Here is a 20,167-nt window from a genome sequence, read left to right as displayed (position 1 = left end):
GGTCATTGAAAACTTGTCCTTCCTCTACCAGGTTTGCAGTATGTGTTAGATAGAAAATAAAATAGACCAAAGAGTTACTATTTCTGATGAAGCTGCTATTTTCGTATCTTAATAGTAGGTTAGATTTTTTTCTGTAAGGCACTTGCTCATTCATCTTATTTCTTTCTATTTTCAACAAAGTTATGAAGTTGACAAGAAAGATATCATCTCAGTTCTAAACTAGATTGACTGATTTTAAATGCCTCATGCAAGGTCCCAGACATAAAAAAAAAAAAGGAAGGAAGGGATATAGGCATAGAGCTCCCACACCTTCATATGTCAGGCGGGATGCCTCATGTGGCAAGAGGATGGATGAGTCCCTCTTCCTCTTGTCATAGACCTTGGACAGAGGCCTAAATGCTAGAACATGCTTGATATTTGGCAAGAACTGTGTGTCCTAAAGCAAGAAGCTGGACCACCTACGCAGGACCTGTAAGAGGTTCTAAATTAGGTTAGACCAGTATGAATGATTATGTCCTTGAAGACTAGAGTTGAAGAGTTGAAGGAGGCTTTAATTAGTTGTGATTTTCATGTCCCTCCTTCCACAGTTGAGAGGAGTTTTAAGGGAACCACTGAGAGAGAATAGTAGGTGTGTCCTGGAATTTAGAGGACAGAGTCCAGGTATGTATGACATATGCCTGGGAATGTAAAGCTGAGAGGTCTTGCCTGGTCTGGAAGAGCAGGGTTGGGGGAAAGCAAGCAACTTGGTAAGTGGGGATGATGGTCAGGGATATATGACTGTATGAATTTGCCCACGGACCCATTGAAGAGAATTTGCCAGAGCACTCTTGAGGAGCCTGCTCAGGGTAGGAGCAGAGGGCAAAGAAATCCAGCACAAAAGACCTATGAGATACTCAAGGCTTGGGAAGAGCAGGAGGAGAAGCTTTGCCTACCTCCAGCAAGCCGCAGCTGGAGGCTCTTGGGACAGTCCCTGAAAACCAAATGCCCATGAAAGGAGTCTATTTTGAATGTCCTGTAATCCCTGGGCCACTAGCATAGATCAAGGGAGTAAGGATTGCTTACACGAAGCCTTTTCACCTCATCTCTGCCCGTCAGCCAGACTTGGGAAGGGCCTGTGAATCAGGGGGTGCGATGGTGGGAGTTGGTGGGGGTTGGGTCGGGGAGTAGAAGAGAAAAACCTGAAAAAAAAGAGCGGTGGAGCAAGGCCACACCCACGGCAGGCTTCCGGGACAAAAGCAGCACAGTCTGGGAAGGTGAGAACCTTAAATCGAATCAGTTAGAAGTTTTAATTTCTTTATTGGACTGGAAAATTTTATAGCTAAAATAAGATCTTTTTTAAGATTGAGGGGGCCCCCGAAAAGCTATGGGACTTGGTTAAAATTTTCTAACAAGTCAAAAATTAGGACTAGCTATCCATGTGGGAGTTAAGGGGCAGCTCGATTCAAATCAGGTTGCTTCATGATTGCTCCTATTGATGGAATAGAATCAATTCAATAAGATGGTTACGTGAACAGTGTCTCTTGTTTCATCCTCTGGAAAACTCTCCAGGCAGGTACCCACACGTGACCCACACTGTATAGATGAGAGCACTGAGACAAAATGCAACTTTATCACTTGTTCAAAGTCTAACAGCTAGAGAGTATATTATGAATTAAAATCTCTTTATCTTCACTGGTTCCAATGTCTAATTAATATCTTAAATACTTTCCCTGTTAGAATGCCAAGTTGTCCGATGCTTACCCCAGTGACCTTTTAGATGCTTAAAACTGCATCCTCTTTGTGGAAACTGACCCTGATTACTAATGTATTTATTTTTGCTCTGGCTTGGGTATTGTATACACTTTTCTGCACATGTCGTGGGGCTTTGGTTGCTTACGTCCTAGCTATAACCTCTGTCCTGTTTCCCAAATTATGTCTATGCACATGGTGGTTAGCCCTATTCCCATCTGTTTCTTCTCCTGAATGCCTTCTTAGCATTTTTGGTTTTTTGCAAGATTGCTGCTGAGTGGTTGCTTCTTTTGTGTACCAGCATTTCTGTTTAGCTGATTGAAGGTTTCCTTGCCCTTAAATGTGGCTGCTATGGCTAATGTGAGCATTGACTTTTTGTAAAGAGATTTAAGATGAGACTCTCTTTGTCTACATTTTGGTTGAGAGTCCAAAAGGCCAAGTACAAAATCATGGTCTTCTGTAGTAAAGTGAGTTATTAGGCCACTTAGGTGAGATCCTCAAAGAAGATGGTATCCTTAGGCCACTGCTCACGTGAGGAATATAAGAGGATTAAAATTCAAGAAAGTAGAAGTTTGAGAGTAGAGACAGGGTTTTAGAAAAGGTGTGCTGTTGCACCTGCATAGTCCTGTGGGTGCCTGGTGAAGTTACATATATGAGGCTGTGGGGGTCAATTTGAAGCAGTAGATCAGAAAGGTGTGAACTAGCTACATATACATCATTGGTGGGGCAAGGACAAGTACATGCTCAGGGCGAAATGGGGCTTTTGGGGGCAGAGGTGGGCCATGTGAAAGAGAAAGATGATATGAGCCATTTTGGGCCCTGCCTAAGAGTACCTCATGTAGGGATGGGAGGGGAATTGGCTGGATTCCCAAGGGCCAAAGCAGGACATTTAAGTCTAGCCAGTGGCATCCTGTGTCATGGAGCATACCATTAAATGTTCCCCAAAGGATCTCAATGCCTACTAGAACACCCAAAGAAAGTCAGCTTTGAACATCTGCCAATGCCGGAGAGTGCCCAGAGACAACCAAATAAGATTACTGTGATGTTGTGATGTGTCAGAAAAATACATAGGCACTCTGACCTTTTGGCTCTCTGAGAAGAAAGGAGGGATGGAAGGAAGGAAGGAATAAGGAAAGGAAGAAGAAAGAGAAGGAAGGAGAGAAGAAAAAGAAGGGAAAAAAGAAATAAAGGAAGGATTGATGGAAAGAATGAAGGAAGGAAGAACTACATCCAATAAACATGTATTACGGTCCTATTATTTTGCCAAGTGCTGGGGTAAAAAAAACACGATACAAAGTAAGGTACCTATATTTCAGGAACTCACAGGCTCATGGGGGAAATTGGGGCAAACAACCCCAGTGGCAAAGTGTATGATGGATGCTATGATTAGGAGAAGATGAGGATGCTGGGAAGGCACCTGAACTGCAATGGGTTGATCAGAAGGTCAGGCATGGCTTCCTAGTGGAGATGGTCCCTATGAAGCTCCTGAGCTGATTCTTAAAAGAACTGTCTCTTGAAGGAATCTGGAAACATACCACTACCGTTTTAGTGGTGGCTTACTGGATTTCCTACCTCAATCGTCTTTAGGCTTCAGGAAGCTGAATGGTCCATGGGGGAGCCAGATTCATGGGGGAACAGTAGTTCAAGCCACTGGAGCTTCTGTGGTTTTCTTATTAGTCTAAGTGATTAAAGGAAATAGTATTTTGAATGACACTATGTTGTTTGGGTATTTTATTTGGAGTTTGTTCTGGTGCTGCTTAACTATAGCACAGCGAGTCCCATGCAGACTAAAATGATCATGAGTACTTTCATCATTCTTTGTTCATTTGTAAAGTCTCCCATCTAAGGATCCTCACAACACCACCAGGCCCTGTCACAACTGTAATCGCAAGACTGTTTCTGAGGAAGCCGTACATGTTGAATCCTGTAAACTCGGCTGCATTAAGTACAGAGCACATCTGATGTAGTGTCACAGAAGGTGAGACCCTTTTAGACATACAGGAAGAATGAAAAGCAAGTAATTTTATTAAATTTCATTGTAGCTTTTTCATACACAGCTAATGAATCAATGCCAAGGCATTTTTGAAACTAACAGGACAACATTGATTAGCAAATTAGGCTAGTATTTGTATTAACAGCATCACTGTCATTTGGGACTTGAAGATGGCAAACAAATGAATAGTACAAAAGTATGTTAATATTCATTTTATGAGTAAAGAATAGCCAAGTAAACCTCAAATATGAGCTGTTTCAGGGAATGGAAATATAACATTTAAAAATTAATAACCCTAGATGCAAATTAAAAACACAGTGAGATACCACTTCACACTTGTCAGAATATCCATCATTAACAAACCAACAAACAAGTGCTGGTGAGGCTGTGGAGAAAAGGGAACCCAAGTGCACTGTTGGTGGGAATGCAGACTGGTGCAACCACTGTGGAAAACAGTGTGGAATTTCCTAAAAAAACTAAAGATGGAAGTGCTTTTTGATCCAGAAATTCCACTGCTGAGATTATACCCTCAGTATCCTGAAACATCAATTCAAAAGAACCTGTGTACCCCAATATTCATAGCAGCATTATTTACAACAGCCAAGTGCTACCATGCCCACCAGTAAATGGTGGATCAAAAAACTGTGGTACATTTACACAATGGAATACTGTGCAGAAGAAAGAACAAAGGAGCTCCTACCCTTCATGACAGCATGGATGGAACTGGAGACCATTGTGCTAAGTGAAGTAAGCCAGGTGGTGAAAAACAAATACCATATGATCTCACCTATAAGTGGGACCTAATCAACAAGTGTGCAAAATAGAACTAGAGACATGGAAAGAAAGGACAAACTGACAGTGACCAGAGGGGTGGGAGAGACAGATAATAGGGAAGAAAAGGGAAAGTTCGAGTCAATGAACATGTACAAAGGACTCATGGACAAGGACAATTGAGTGGAGATTGTCTTTGGTGTGGGGGTTAGATGGGGCTGAGGAGACCAGTGGGGGAAAATGAGAACAACTGTAACTGAACAACAATAAAAAAATTAAGTGAAAATTCAAAAAACTTTAAATTAAAAATTAATGATCCTAAAAGGAATATAAAAGGGTGTAATTACACTAGATCTGAGAAATTCAATTACCATTTATTTTATTTAATTTGTTCATATATTTCTTTTTTCTTTCTTTGACACGGTAGAATAGTCTTGGGATGCTTGTTGTATTCACATGTAAGTACCTGAAAGAAGCATTTAGATGAACTTTTGGTGAATGGAATAATTGTGATGCCCCTGTAAAGGAATGACTTAAATTGGGAGAAGAGGAGATGTCTGGGGGTAGTGGACTGTTGAGTCAGGGCCCCCTCATGCTTCCTCTCTCCATAATCTCTGACCCTGGAGTTGATGCCGGAGGTTCTAGCCTTCTCTCCTGGAACTATTTTGGATTGTCTCTTCCAGTGTTGGCACAATTGAAGCTACCTTTTCAATTGCAGACATTCTGGATAAATTTAGGCCCACAGAGTGTACTTTCCTTCTTTTCTGCTGTAGCTATGGGTTTATTCTAGCAAATATCTTTTCTCTCATTTCTAGGGATTTGGGGTAGGAATGAAAGTAGGTGTCTCCCATTTTTATCCCATCTCTCCTTCACAACTCATTTTCTATATCAATAATCATGCCCTACTTTAATTTTTAGAGAAACTGGAATTTAACTTTTCGTGTATATTAGTTCGCAGCAAGGACAAATGGAAATGTGCAATCCTATATACACTAACCCCATATTGCTTGCCTCCACTGTTTACCTTACTTTGAGGTAAACAGTGGAGAATATTTCAGGACACACCTACTATTCTCTCAAAAATTAGTGTTTTCTCTGCCCCTGGGTAAAACCTTGTACAGTTTCCATATTTTTTTAAAGATTTTATTTATTTATCTTTAGAGGGGAAGGGAAGGAGAGAAGGAGAGAAATATCAATGTATGGTTGCCTCTCAGGAGTCCCCTGATGGGAACTGGCCTGCAACCCAGGCATGTGCCCTGACTGGGAATCGAACTGCGATCATGTGGTTCGCAGGCCTGCGCTCAGTCCACTGAGCTATACCAACCAGGGCCAGTTTCCATATTTTTATGGTCACTCTCAGATAATAAAAAGTCTATTGGTCACATTTCGATGATGAAAAGAGCTCATCAAAATTGTGAATTTTATTTAAAGTTAAATTTCTTCCCTTCCTCCGTTTAGAGTCTGCCCCAGGCCAGAGAGGTCTGCAGAGGGAAATCTGTGGGCAGGGGGAGGCTTAGCTCGTTTTCTGTTTCTTCACTTGCTCTGTTCCTCCCCTCGCTCAGACAACTGGACAACTAAAAAGCTCTCATGTGATTACTAATATTAATTACTTAACTGAGACTGCTTTTGTAACAAGACTGTTTTGTTATCTGACAGTGATAAGAAAAAGAATATGGCACTTGTCTAAGATTTATTTCTTTTAGGGACAGGAAATAAACCATCCCCAAAAGGCTAGTATAAACAGGCAGTGGGGGAAAACAATGACATTATTTTTTTTATTGTACCTCATGAGTCCCAGTTGTTTAAAAATCCTTTTGGGGTGGGGCCTCTCTGTTTCTCTGGGATCCTTTAAATAATCTGTGTGTGGCACTGCTGAGTTCACCTGGTCATGGAAACAGCCAGCATTTCTAAGGGCAAAACTACTGCTGAGAAATAAGACCAGCCTTTTGGATGATTTTTTAAAGATAAGGTCTCAGTGTTTACTTGACAAGAATGACGTTTTTGGCAACAGTGCAAAAAGGTGCAGTTGGTAGGGGAGTGCTGTTTAATAGGGTAAAAGAAGACTCTTCCTTGGTTATGACTGAAGATCTAAGAGAATGAATGCCACCTTCTTTGTTACAAAGCGAGGTGCTGAAACACTCATGCAGAACTTCCAGAGCATTTAGGCAGTAACTGATTTTTAGCTTCTTGGTCTCTTATCCACCTTGAAGACAGGAAGGAAGGAAGGAAGGAAGGAAGGAAGGAAGGAAGGAAGGAAGGAAGGAAGGAAAGAAGGAAGGAAAGAAGGAAGGAAAGAAGGTTGGTTGAAGAGACATGGCTGAGAGAATTGGGAATTTGGAGTTATTGGGAGATAGTGTGTGTGCTGAGTCCTACCCCTGTTGTCCTCAAGGGGTAAGGGTGGTAAGTATGTCCTATTCATTCAAGCATTTGAGCAAGACCTCAAGGATACTAGACAGGGGACTTGATTGATGTTTCCCTGAAGTTGGGGAAATTGGTGGACTGAAGTCTGACTCATTCCTGAAGCAAGCTGTGGCATCAAAGGGGAAAGTTGATTTGGGAAATACCCACAGTTGTGTCAATATTCGTCAAAGGTGTATGGCTCTCAGGGTACCCAAAAGAAACCCAGGGAAGAAATGTCAGATGAGGATCATCTAAAACAAACTTTGCCAAGAGAGATGTTGCCAGAGGGATAAGTCGTCCTCAGTAGAAAGAGGCTACTTACCCTCCAATTTGAAATTTGAGTGGAAGTCCCAAGTGACTTGCTTGTTGCTTGCATCAGTCACCCCAGTTATCTGTCTACTGAGTGTCATTAGATGCAGTACATATGGGAAGAATTCATCTTGGAAGATTAGAAATCTAAAAAAAATGAAAACTCAGGAAAACAAAGAATAAGAACACTATTATGAAGTGAACTTCCTGTATACACATTAGATATTTTTTATATTACCATTTGACTCAAGTGAGATTTCATTATGCAAATTAAATGGAAATTTTAGTGATTATCCTGTGAGTTTGTGCTGTGTTAATTTAGCTGTTCACATACCAAATTGCCAATCTTTGGGGAGATATATATCCCCCAAAAGACTTTTAAGCATATGGAAATGCTTTATAAATTCTCCACTCTTATGTCAGGTTGTGAACATTTCTAGACCAAAAGTGATTTTTCACATTAAGCTGGAATAGGATTAGGTTTGCCTACATGCAGCAGAAACCACAAATCCGCAGTGGCTGTTCACACTAGGTTTTATTCTTTCATGTAGAAAGTTGGAGGACAGCAGGCCAGGACTGGTGTGGAATCTCCACAAATTGTCAGAGACTCACTTCTTCCAGCTTTCTGCTCTGCCGTCCTTTGGGCGGGGCCCGAGACAGCTGCTAGAAACCTGTCATTGTGTCTGCACTCCATGCAGCAGAAATTAAAACCAGAAGAGGTTGTATAAATTATCCTCACTCATGCCCACTGTCCAGAACCAGTTCAGCTACTAGTCATATCTAAGTATAAGGAAGACTGGGGAAATGCAGTCAGAAACACCATGGTTCTAGCTAAAATTTTCAGGTTCTATTACTGATGAAGATGGGAAGTCTAATGTTGGGAGATAACATTTGCCCATGACACAGAAAGCACAGAGGTTAAGAATAGGCTGTGAAGTCAGATGACTTCTCCTTGATTTTTTGTTCCACTGCTTATTAGGTTATAACTTTGGTCAAGAGTCTAAAACGATCCATGTCTTTATTTCCTCAGGTGTAATGGGAGAATAGTAGAGTTTTCGTGAGCATTTAATGTGAAGACACTTTAAGTAGTGCCTGGCCATGTGCTATTGTTACTACCATTATTCCCATCATTTACTATAACTCAATAAGCTATAGTTAGTGTAGTCTCTAGAGTTTACTACTCCTGCCCTAGAACGTAGTAGGATGTCTGGCAGTTCATGGATGGGTGAATGAATGAATGCGTCAGACTGCATGAGTTTGGAATTGTGAAACTTTACTTTCTCAGTGGTTTACATGGGCATTACTTAGTCCCTTTAACCTCAGCTTTCCCTTAAAATGAAGATAAACTATTCAAAGTTTTCTTTCTTTCTCCCTCCAGATCCATTCCCCACCCTTCTCAACTGCCCTGTGCCAAGGAGGCTGGCCTTTATGAATTACATCAGTGAGCTCCCTTGCCCTCTGGCCTCCTGTTGGGATTCGCCTGTAGAAGGCACTGAGAGGCAGTCAGAGGTGGAAGGAGAGTTAGCTTGGACATTATTCCTATGGTTTCCTCCCTGCAGAGCCTTGGTTTGGCAGTGGCTGTGTGCTATATAGACTGAATGTTTGGGTCTCCCCCCCAAATTAAATATTGAAATCCTAATTTCCAGTGTGATGGTATTAGGAGGTGAGTCATTGGGAGCCCTCATAAATTGGATTAACGTCCTCATAGAAGAAACCTCAGAGAGCACCCCTCCCCCTTCTGCCATGTGAGGACATGATGAACAGATGGTTTTCAGTAGACACTGAATCTGTCAGCCCCTTGATCTTGGACTTCTCAGCTTCTGTAACTGTGAGAAATAAATTTCTGTTGTTTATAAACCACACAGTCTACAGTATTTATAACAATAGCCCCTATAGACTAAGACCCCAAGTCCCTGTTCTGAAAGCCAAAACTATCAAGTGGCCCTTTCTTTAAAGCTATAGGTCTTTCTTTTTTTTTTTTAAATATAATTTTTATTTAATTCTTGTTCAAGTACAGGTTTCTGTCTTATAATCCCAACCCTGCCCGCCCCCCACCCCATGCTCCCCGCCTCCCTCAGGGTTCAAGTAACTGCCCCTACCCTATGGCTCCCCACTTTCTCTATCCTCGTGGCATTTCAACTTTGTTGGTTTTCTGAAGGCTGGCCACACTTTTATAAATAGATTCTTCATTAAATTTTCCTCACTTCCCCATTTGATTGTTTTTTCCTTCTGCAACTGTGATTGATACACAGTACTCATAGGGCTGCTTTGAGTATTTAGAAAAATAATGCATTGAAAGTGCTTAAAGTGGTGTCTGACACAGAATAAGCACTCAATAAATTATAACTCTACTAATGCTACTATCATCTACTTTCTTTTACTTCTCACTATTTCATGTTTGGCAATATCTTTGTTTCATACAATTTTTAAAGGTGTTGATTGATTTGTTGAAGTATTTCACTGCCAAAAATGATCAAAGCGTAACTAGGGTCAATTATTGAGTCAAACTTAAACCTTAAAATAAAATGGTGGCTAGTAATTTTTTCCCCAAAGATATGTCGCCTTTTTTGTTAAAGTATAAAATATGAAGCCCAATACTGTGTCCTCTACCATTGACTTGTGAACTTGGGGATCTAAGAAGAGGGGTAGTTGAGAAATCAGAGCTGGGAAACTGGAGCCTGGTGATTCAGGAGGTTGAGGCCTTAAGGAACAATGGTGAGAGAAACCAAGGGTTTATAGAGCCATGGTGTAGACTGGGAAAGCAGGACCGGAGACTGTAGCTAAAATTGGTTTGAGTTGGGGAGATTCCTAATTATTTCAGAACCTTATTATACTGACCCAAAGTAGACCAGAGGCATATGACTATAGCTACAATAGCACTCAAAGTCTTCAAATTTCTAAACAGTGATTTCTGTCTTTTAAAAACAAAATCTAGATCACTCCGGGACTTCCGCCAAGATGGAGGCATAGGTGGAAACACTGTGCCTTCTCCCATAACCAAGTTTGAATACAACAAAGGTTTAGTAAACAAAGACACAGCCAAAGAACAGAAAATTGAACTATACGGAAGTCCGACAACAACTAACCCTTCAACCGGGACCGGTAAGAGGCGCGGAGCCAGCAGCAGAGCAGGGTCGGGCAGGAAAGATCCCCCGACCCAGGCACACAGGCAGCGCAGACCCAGTCAGGGTTCGGGGCAGACTGACCACAGTCCCACATTCGCGCACAGTGAGACGGATCGCGCAGGCCCCAGCGGGCAAACCCAGTGGTGGAGAGGGCTGATGGAGGTGGCACATTCTCATGCAGTGGGATGAAACACAAGGGCCCCAGTGATGATGGCAGCTGTGGCAGCAGTGGCGGGAGGTGGCAGACGAGACCACCATTGCTCCTCTTTGAATCCACCCCCGCGTACAGTGTCACAACCCAGCGACTGAGCTGCCCTGCTCTGGTGAACACCTAGGGCTCCGATCCTGATACGTAACAGGCACAAACAGCCCAAAATATGGCTCAAGAAGAACTCAAAGCCCCAGAGCTGATAACTCTAAGTGACCAAGAAATAGCCAGCCTCTCAGATGCACAGTTCAAAACACTGGTCATCAGGATGCTCACAGAACTGGTTGATTATAGTCACAAATTAGAGGAACATATGAAGGCTAAACTAATTGAAATGAAGGGAAATGCACAGGAAACCAATAGTGATGGAAAGGAAACTGGGACTCAAATCAATGGAATGGATCAGAAGGAAGAACGAAACATCCAACCAGAAAAGAATGAAGAAATGAGAATTAAAAATAATGAGGAGAGGCTTAGGAACCTCCAGGACATCTTTAAACATTCCAACATCCGAAAGAGGGTACCAGAAGGCGGAAAGAAACAGCCACAAGTGGAAAACGTATTTGAACAAATAATAAAGGAGAACTTCCCCAGTCTGGCAAAGGAAATAGACTTCCAGGAAATCCAGGAAGCTCAGAGAGTGCCAAAGAAGTTGGACCCAAGAAGGAACACACCAAGGCACATCATAATTACATTAGCCAAGACTAAAATGAAGGAGAGAATCCTAGAAGCAGCAAGGGATAAGGGGACAGTCACCTACAAAGGAGTACCCATCAGACTGTCAGCGGATTTCTCAAAAGAGACCTTACAGGCAAGAAGGGGCTGGAAAGAAGTATTCCAAGTCATGAAATCCAAAGACCTACAGCCAAGATTGCTTTATCCAGCAAAACTTTCATTTAGAATGGAAGGACAGATAAAGTGCTTCTCAGATAAGGTCAAGTTCAAGGAGTTCATCATCACCAAGCCCTTATTATATGAAATGCTAAAGGGACTTATATAAGAAAAAGAAGATGAAAAATAGGAACAGTGAAAGGACAGTTAAACTCAGTTATTAACAACCACACCTAAAACAAAAGCAAACCAAGAGGACAGCTAGATCAGGAGTGGAACCATAGAAATGAAGAACACATGGAGGGCTAGCAACAGGGGAGTGGGAGGAGGAGAAGGGGGGAGAAGGTACAGAAAATAGTATAGACAGTAGGTAGAAAATAGATAGGGGGGAGGGCAAGAATAGTAGGGGAAATATAGAATCTAAAGAACTTGAGACATGTGGTTATAAACTAAGGGGGGGGGAGAATGGTGGGGGAGGGGGTGTGCGGGGGGAGGGGAATGAAGGGGGGAATAGAGCAACTTTAATGGTATAATCAATAAAATATATTAAAAAAATAAAAATAAAAATAAATGCATCACTCCCGTCTCAAAAAAAATCTAATGGGATTAAAGTGATGAGGTTTTGTTGGATGTGTTGGAGAACCTAGTCTTTAGGTTTAGGGAAACTAATGGGTTCTCACCATGGTATTGGGTTCTGGTTCTGTCCTGTGAACCTCCACACTTGTGATATCCTGGAGTTTTATATGAAAATACTCAATCTTCACCATCTATTTTTCTTCCCATAATTCCCTAGATGTCACCCATGATGCATTTGTAATTGTTTTGCATATGTCTTTAAATCTGCAGATATTCCTCATAGTAATAATTGCTTGATAATTCAATGAGTTATTATCTATGACAGAAAGTGGATAATGATGATGATGGTTGTATCTGAAGTTCTATTCAATTTACAAAGTGATTGCTGCAAACACTTCTTTACTTAGGGAAATTAAAATATATTAACCTTAGGAAGAAAATAGAAAGCAGATATAATTAATATTTAGTTGAATGTATCACTTTTTACTTCATAGAAACAACTAATTTGATTTTTATTTTCCAACAAAATATAGTAAGAAATTGCCATTTTACATATTTATGTTAAAATATTTAACTGCTATGACGTATCACTTATTTTTAATGTCAGTGGAGTCAACTATTAAAATCAGAATGTACTTCAGTAAAAATATGTCTTAGTAACTGACTATCTTTCTACAATTGATTTATTATTCTTATGTATGGCTTCTATTTTTTTCCAGATTTGGATCTCAGAAACACATGAACAAATGGAGCAAGTTTTTTTAAACACAAAATTGACTCAAATACAAAGCAAGGATTTGTTGAATGAGGAAACAATGAACTCTGGGATTATTGAAAGGTACTCTTAAAATTTCCCTTTGCTTACAGAATAGGCGCATGCTGGGAAGGAGTTATTTAAATACTGAAGGGGTATGGTGGTGCCCGCTACACATTATAGGAACACAGCTCAAGCTTCCATGCTTTCTGCTGATGCCGTTCCTTGTGTCTGGAACTCCCTTCCCTCAGTGTGCCAATCGGCACTATTCATTCTGCATCCAGCTGAAATGTCGTCTCCTCTCTCTATGTTTTTTCTGGTCACGGTTCTGACTATCTAGGTTTGAACCCCAGCTCCACAGTTTATTTGTGAAAGTTATTCGGTGTCTGTAATTCTCAGTTTGTTCACTATAAAATGGGAATTATAAAAGTATCTACTCCATAGAGTTTTTCTGAAGTTTTGTCACAGACCCCTGCTCATGGGGTTCACAGCATTGTAGCTGAAACAAAAGCAATTCACACAGACTACCGAATCCTCTGGAAAAAAAGGGTGAGTGGCTTCTCTCCCAAGGGGAGCAAAAGCCTTGGCCCTTGCCATGACTGGCCTTTATTGGGTTTCTCACACATTACATGATGGTCCTCATTTACTATGCACAAGTTCACGTTAGGTGGTTACCTTTTACAGAAAACGAAGGAGATGCTGCTGCTGCTAATCACATCACAGAAGAAGGATATTTGCAAATGAAAAGGGCAAAAGTGGTTGGACCAATTACACTGGTCCTAGGAAGGTTTAGCATGGATTTTAGGAAGTTATTTTGCAGTGAATGTTTGCCACAAATCCAGGTGAGGGAGTTTTTAGCAAAAAAGCAAGACTCAAAGCAGCCTAGGCACATTGCAGGCCTGATTCCCCACAGGAGAACCTATCCATGGGTGTGGGTCCTGTGTATCTCTGAGTGGGAGCTGGGCCCATGCCACACAGAATGGTCTCCTACAAAGTTTAGATAAAATAAAGTATGAAATGCATGTAGAAATATTGCCTGAGGTGCATTAAGAATTAGGTAAGCTGTTATTAAACAGAATTTATTGTTTTTATTTTTTGCCTCTGAGTATTTTATTTGTATTCTATAAAACATTTACACTTACATTCTTGTTATTTATATGCATGTGTGTTTCCCTGAGATAGTTTCTGGAGGGTAGGAACTGTTTCTGAATCATATCTGTAGCCCTGCAACCGTGCACAGTACCTTTCCATGAAAGCGTGTGATGTAGACTTTGTCTTATATTGTAATTATTGGAGAATGCATTCAAAGTAATGAAAAATGCTAACAATTTCATTTATACATTGGCACATTTTATTTTGCAAAGTGCCTAAAAGTTGCAAATATGAAAATTCTTTAAAAATAATCATCATAAACATGGAGGTTTATCAGTGGAAAGGGGTGGGGGAGAAAAAGGGAAAAGGTACAGAGAGTAAGAACTGTAAATGGCAGGTACAAAATAGGCAGGGGAAGGTTAAGATAGTGCAGGAAATGGAGAAGCCAAAGAACTTATATGTAGGACCCATGGACATGAACTAAGGTGGGGGAATGATGGTGGTAGGAGGGCGGTACAGGGCAGAGGGGAATAAAGGGAAGAAAAAATGGAACAATTGTAATAGGTAATCAATAAAATATATTTAAAAATAATTATCACAAAAAATTAGCTCCAAGTTAGTTTCCTATGGCTTTGATAGTTTATAAATGTCAGTTCGACATGTTTCCCAAAATTGGCTTCTTGTTTCCAGAGACACTGGATTGCCTGTGACAGGCTTTGGAGCTCTCTTTACTACACACCCACCGGATCGGCGCAAAATGTAAGTTGTCGTTGAACTGCTGCGGATTGCACGTAGTGTTTCTTAGCGATCCAGGGGTTTCGTGTGCAGGCGTAAGGGTTTAGGGGGCATAACAGGGTCAACAAAATGACCTTTATGTGGCAGCTTACAGACTTCTTTTCTCTAACTGGGGGTCTTTTCCATCAATATGCATAATGTTAATAAATAATAGTCAATCCATATTATGTAAGGAATCGACATTTTCAAGTTCTCTTACTCACGAAAAGCTGTTTGGAACCCCCGCATCACTGCCTGCAGTGCTGTTGCAGCCCTTCACACACCTGCACAGTGAGGTGAGGACGCATGCACCCAGCGAGCACGTTCCCAAGCTCAAGTTGAATAAGGCAAGGCTCTGCCTTCTCATTTCAGCAAGTGTCCCTTTCAAGTTCTATTTAGTGACTTCTTTAGTGTTTCTTTTAAACTGATGAATATGCCGTTTGAAATATACCCCCAAGTATAGTGCTAAAGTGTTATTGAATATTTCTAAGCACAACAGGTTGTGATGTGGAGAATATGCCTGTGTTACATTAAGCTTCCTTTAGGCGTGAGTTATATAATGTTGTTGACTGTGAGTTCAATGTTAATGAATCAACAATATATATTAAATAAAGTATCTTTAAAGAGAAATACATAAGACCAGTTATGTATTGATTGGTTGATAAAAATATAACCAGAAGCTCTCAAGAATCTAATCCCATATTTCTCCTAGTAATAATGGTTCAGCATTTGCTAATTCAGTGTTTGTAGTAATTTTATAGAATATCACTGTGAATAATGAGAATTGACTATAGAGCAAGAGACCACTAACTTTGCCAATAAAAGAAATTACTTTATTTTAGGGGTAGTGGGACTTGTCACTACAGAAAAGAAATTTCTTTTCCACTTATCTTTCTAAAGAATGCACACTTTCCTAATTTCTGCAATGATGTAGAGACAAATGATATGGACACGGGGGTGCTTAGGAGCATGGCCAAAGTCTGAGTGTTAAGTTGTGCATTATGAAGAGAGGAGTGTGTGTCATCACCAGCAATTTAAATGTTTTGGCTTCCTTTGAGAACTGTCGGGGATCAGAACTAAGCTATTTTGCAGTCTGCCTGAGGAAGGGAGGTTTGCGGAGTCCCACCCCATTTCACAGTAACTTGTTGTAATTCCGGCCAGTATTTCATTAACCCTGTGGGTTCTGACCCTGATGGCTCCAGCAAAGACGGCCTGGCCTGCATCCCCCACAGCCTGCTGTATCACCTCTAAGTGGGCTGGAACGTTCACAAGGCGCAGCCCCAGGTGATCCTTGAGGAGGGTGGGCCCCTCGCTTCCATCAAGGCGATGAGCTAAAAACTTCCTGCTGGCTGCCTTCTTACAGTGAAATCTGGACTTTCCAACAAAGATATGGGAAGGCATAATGAATCCTGGGGTAGACTTTGATAACCGTATTAAAACTCTGAGAAGGTCTCAAGAATGTAAAGGAGTAGAGCAGGAGAAGGCTAGGGGCTAGGAGGAGCAGAGAAGGTAAGAGATGAAGTCTCTAGATGGAGTATTGGGCCAGTCCAGGGGAGGGGCTGTCATCTCGGTGGGCCAGGCTTAGATAGGAGCCGAAAGAGTTTTGAGTTTGCAAATTTGGATCATAGGCTTAAAGCAGGATTTTTGTATTGACTTTGACTGCTGTGTTTAGCCCAGGGCAGAAAATGAGACAGCCAAGGAAATGAAACATAATAGAGATTTTGATGTCAACAGCCTACTTCGCTAAACCTCTGACCTCAGTATTGAGGTCTGTAATGCCAGCCACAGGTAGCCAGTAGGACACTGAATTCTCTTCCTCGACTCCAATTAAAGAAAGTAGTCTCAGATATAAGAAGAACTGGGCTGTGCATCTTAGTGAGAAAGAAATGCCAGGGTCAGTAAGTGTAGTTAAGCCCAGCAAACTGCAGTTGAGGCACTGAACTCGTATTTCCCACACTCACAGTGAAGACACTAGCTTAGCCTCACTTTTCAATGGACTATCTATGTAGTCATCAAAAGTGGAGGCAACTATGTTAGGAATAATACAATGAAGTCTCAATTTAAAAAATCATAACACATCTAAAGAGCAAAAGCATCATGAGGAATGAAATATAGGCAGCTTATACTAGAGAAAGCAGACCAGGTAGAGCAAATAGAACAGGAATTTAAAACTGAAGGAACAAAAAGTTAAAGCTTTATTTTTAGAGAAATAAAGCAAACAGCAGAAATCATAGGCAAAATAATAAAAATTAAGTTGACACTAATTTTCCACAGCAACAGTGAAGATAAGAACATAACATTAAAGTATTGAAGAAAAAGAATTTTGAGCCCAGAATTATTTAAATGCGAGGGCCAAATAAAGATATCTGCAAGTATAAAGGGGCTGGTTTCAGACTTCCTGTCCTGCCATAAGTAGCCGCAGAACTGGGCAAAATGCATTAGGCAACTGTTGTCAAGTGTTGAATGGCAACCAGTGACCTTGTGTGCTCCTTGAGATGAGAGGTGGGCATCGCATTCCCCCGACTCACCGAGAAAAGTTTTTCAGGCCGTGGTACAGGTAGGTGAGCCCAAGTGTAGGACAATATGTTCTTGACGAGCTTGGAGGTGGGAATAGGAATTTAGAGCTTCTAATAGAAATGGAATTTGTAGGACAGATTGGAGAGAAGAAAGTCTGCATGGGGTTCCCCTCAGGTGATTGATCAGGGGCTTGGCTCTGCATGCACTATCAAAATAGTACATACCCCTGGATTTAAAAAAACCAGCTAGGGCTGTCTGTAGTATATTCTGAAATTTCACAGCAGTGCTCTCTTCTGTGTATTGTGTAGTAGGCTCTGGGCATGCATTACCTACCTTCAAATCCTGGGCCTTCTGTTTGAAGATCTCAGGTTATTTTGTACCTCATTTTCTTTGTCTATAAAATGGGGATAATAATTCTAAAGACACTCATTTTCTAGGGTTATCATGATGATTTAGCAAGTCAATGTACATAAAACAGTTAGAAGAGTGACTGATGCATGTAAGGTATATGCTATGGAAGTCGGCTGGGTACTCAGTGAACCCATTCAGTCCAGAAACTCACTTCTCTCCGTTCAGGGCCATGTTCTTGATTTATTTCATTGATGATTTATACCTTCCATTTTCTCTTTTCACAAATTCTTTATTTGGATTTTAGATTGTTTGCCCTGCTCTTCTAATTGGCTTGTCTTTTCTTATTTTATTTTTGTCTTTACGATCTATTAATACTTTGTGCTCTGTCTCTTCAATCCCACTATTGAGTTCAGTTTTTACTTTCTGAATCCTTCTGTTTTTTGTAGGATCCATTGTTTGGTTCTTGTGGAGATATTAATGATAGTTTGTTTTTCATTATTTTTTCCCATGCATATAGTCTCTTCTTTCTCCAGGAATGCTGTTTTGTTTCTGTCTATATTATCTGTTTTCCATGCCAGGAGCTTTCTTTCAGTGTTCGGCAATCAATCCTTGGTTTTCTCTTCATGATTAAGAGATGAGGCTTGGGGCCTGCGAGTGAGGCTTGTTGACTTGGAGGTTCACTGGAAGGATCTAGATGGGTGTTTTCCTCCTCTTCTCCTTCTCCTCTTACCCCTCCTCCTTCTCCCCATTCTCTTCTCCTCCTCCTTCTTCCTCCCCTTCTGTTCCCTCCTCCTCCTCCTTTTTCTTCTTTTTCAGAAGCCCTGGTGGCAGTATTTTAGTCTTTTCTGTGGCTTGGTCAGATTCCCCGGATGAGGCTCTCACCCATCTGAAGGGTAAAGGGCTGGTGCCTGTGTTCTCGGAGTGAGCTGGGCAGTTGGCTGGGACATCCATATTAATTCTTCATTGTGTACGGTCACTGAACCATGTTGTTGATCAAGGACTTTCTCTTTTACCCTTTCCAGTGAATAAATTTCTAGCTTCCTACTGGCAGTAACCCAGCAGTGGGGAGTGCAGTTGGGGCCTGGAGTTCTAACTGCTTCTCAAATAGCTCTCCCCTGGGCCTCCTTTGCTGATTTAGGACTCAGCTTTCTGCTAAGTCAGAGACCAGTTGCCCAACTTCTCTTGAGTTTCCAAAATTTGTTTCTCTTACCTGTTTTCCTGTTCTTGTGGTTGATTATTTTTAAGGTCTCTTTAATGTGGTTTTAGTGGAACTTTTTGAGAAAGCAAGATGCAAGCTGTACATTCATTCTTGACTCTAACTAAAGTCATCAACTCTCATCTGAAATATTACCGCTCCCGGGGCAGCTTCCCTTCCTACTGCTGCCTTTCATTGCCATGGTAGGTCCCTTGGGGGTATTTATAGCACCGTGTGTTTCTTTTACCCTAATTTTATCCATTTTGGATGCAATTAATTGCATTTTTGTTTGTCTTTCTTGCTCTGAAGGCAGTGCTCTGAAGGGCAACTCTGTGTCAGCTCCATGCCTAGTGCCCACCAGAGAGCCTGACCTGCAGCACATGTGCAGTAATTGTTTTTTGAGTGAGTACATTATTTCTGATGATGAACAGCAAATTATAATGGGAAAAGGATGTGGTTAATTCCTATTTTATTTGATTTAAGGTATCAAGGCCTGTGGAACCAAAGGTTGTTCTCAATGCTGTGCTAGTAAATGTATTAGAAGACACGGTCTCAGAAAATTATCTCTCATTTGTTTGATTTGCTAGAATTACTTTTTTGTTTTATTTGATTAATGAGTATCGACAAGGAAATAAATACATGAGCACCTTCAACCGTTCTCTGCTAATTTCATATGCAGTTCTTTCTTTCAGTTAATGTACACTAATTATAGGGCATTTCATACAATAGAATGGTGTGGTATTTTAGAATCTGCTCTCTTGAATATTAAATATTCTTTTGCTTCTTGCCAACTGTACAGCTGTGGAAGTTAAATGTCAACTTTAAAAGGCAATGAATAAGAATGAGTTTGCTCAATGGACCAAAATAATGTGCTTCATCTTATAAAAGGAAAACTGTAATCATAATGTAAATTTAAACTTCAGGATACCTCTTAACCAAAAAAAAAATAATCAGAATACAGGTATAGCTTTGTTGTTAAGAAGACATTAGTCAAATGCATTTATATTAATTTTTATATAATATTCATTATGCCGTGATAGCATTTGATGGTCTGTTTCTTTTTCTCACAACTTAACCAAAAGCCTACTTACTTTATTTTAAATCAGTGTGAAGAAGACACAATACTTTCCTCCTTACACTTGCAGCAAATATCTTAGCAAAACATATTGAAAACCAGAACAACTGGAATGTTGGACACCACTGGACTTGTCACTCTTGACCTTAACTAAGAGAAAATAGCTTGTGAATAATTCCTTCCACATAAGTCAGACAGAAAAAAATGCTTTTAGTTGTAGGGTGTAGTCAGGTTGAGACTAAAAGTGATATAAATGACTTAATTTAAAAAATGAGATTTATATAGTTTAAGGCTAATCGAGATTATCTAAAACTGAAGCTGTTATTTCTCCTGAGAGTTGGTTGCATTTCCATCAATGAGTTTTCCAAGGAATTGGCATTGGCCAGTGATGGGAGGGTCAGAGGCAAGGGGACTCAAAGGGCTCTCAGACATCAACTGTGCTCTTATGCCCCTGGATATGTGATTATC

The 20,167-nt window shown here is 40.7% G+C and overlaps 1 protein-coding gene across 2 annotated transcripts in view; it reads left to right on the top strand.

Annotated features, from left to right (window-relative positions):
* The window catches only part of CFAP95 (cilia and flagella associated protein 95), a 111,004-nt gene that overhangs the window by 63,707 nt on the left and 27,130 nt on the right, over positions 1–20,167 (top strand). For both annotated transcript variants that reach the window (XM_037061689.1, XM_037061688.1), the window contains exons 3-4: positions 12,661–12,779; positions 14,478–14,546. In XM_037061689.1, the coding sequence (XP_036917584.1) occupies positions 12,688–12,779; positions 14,478–14,546 (161 nt within the window). In that variant the 5' untranslated portion in view covers positions 12,661–12,687. The remainder of the gene's footprint in view (positions 1–12,660; positions 12,780–14,477; positions 14,547–20,167) is intronic.

This window comes from Sturnira hondurensis, unplaced genomic scaffold (assembly GCF_014824575.4).
Source record: "Sturnira hondurensis isolate 20B ecotype Veracruz unplaced genomic scaffold, ASM1482457v3 Scaffold0013515, whole genome shotgun sequence".
NCBI lineage: Eukaryota > Metazoa > Chordata > Mammalia > Chiroptera > Phyllostomidae > Sturnira > Sturnira hondurensis.
The sequence above is the reverse complement of the archived record's forward strand: the minus strand, read 5'-3'. Positions and strand labels throughout refer to the sequence as shown.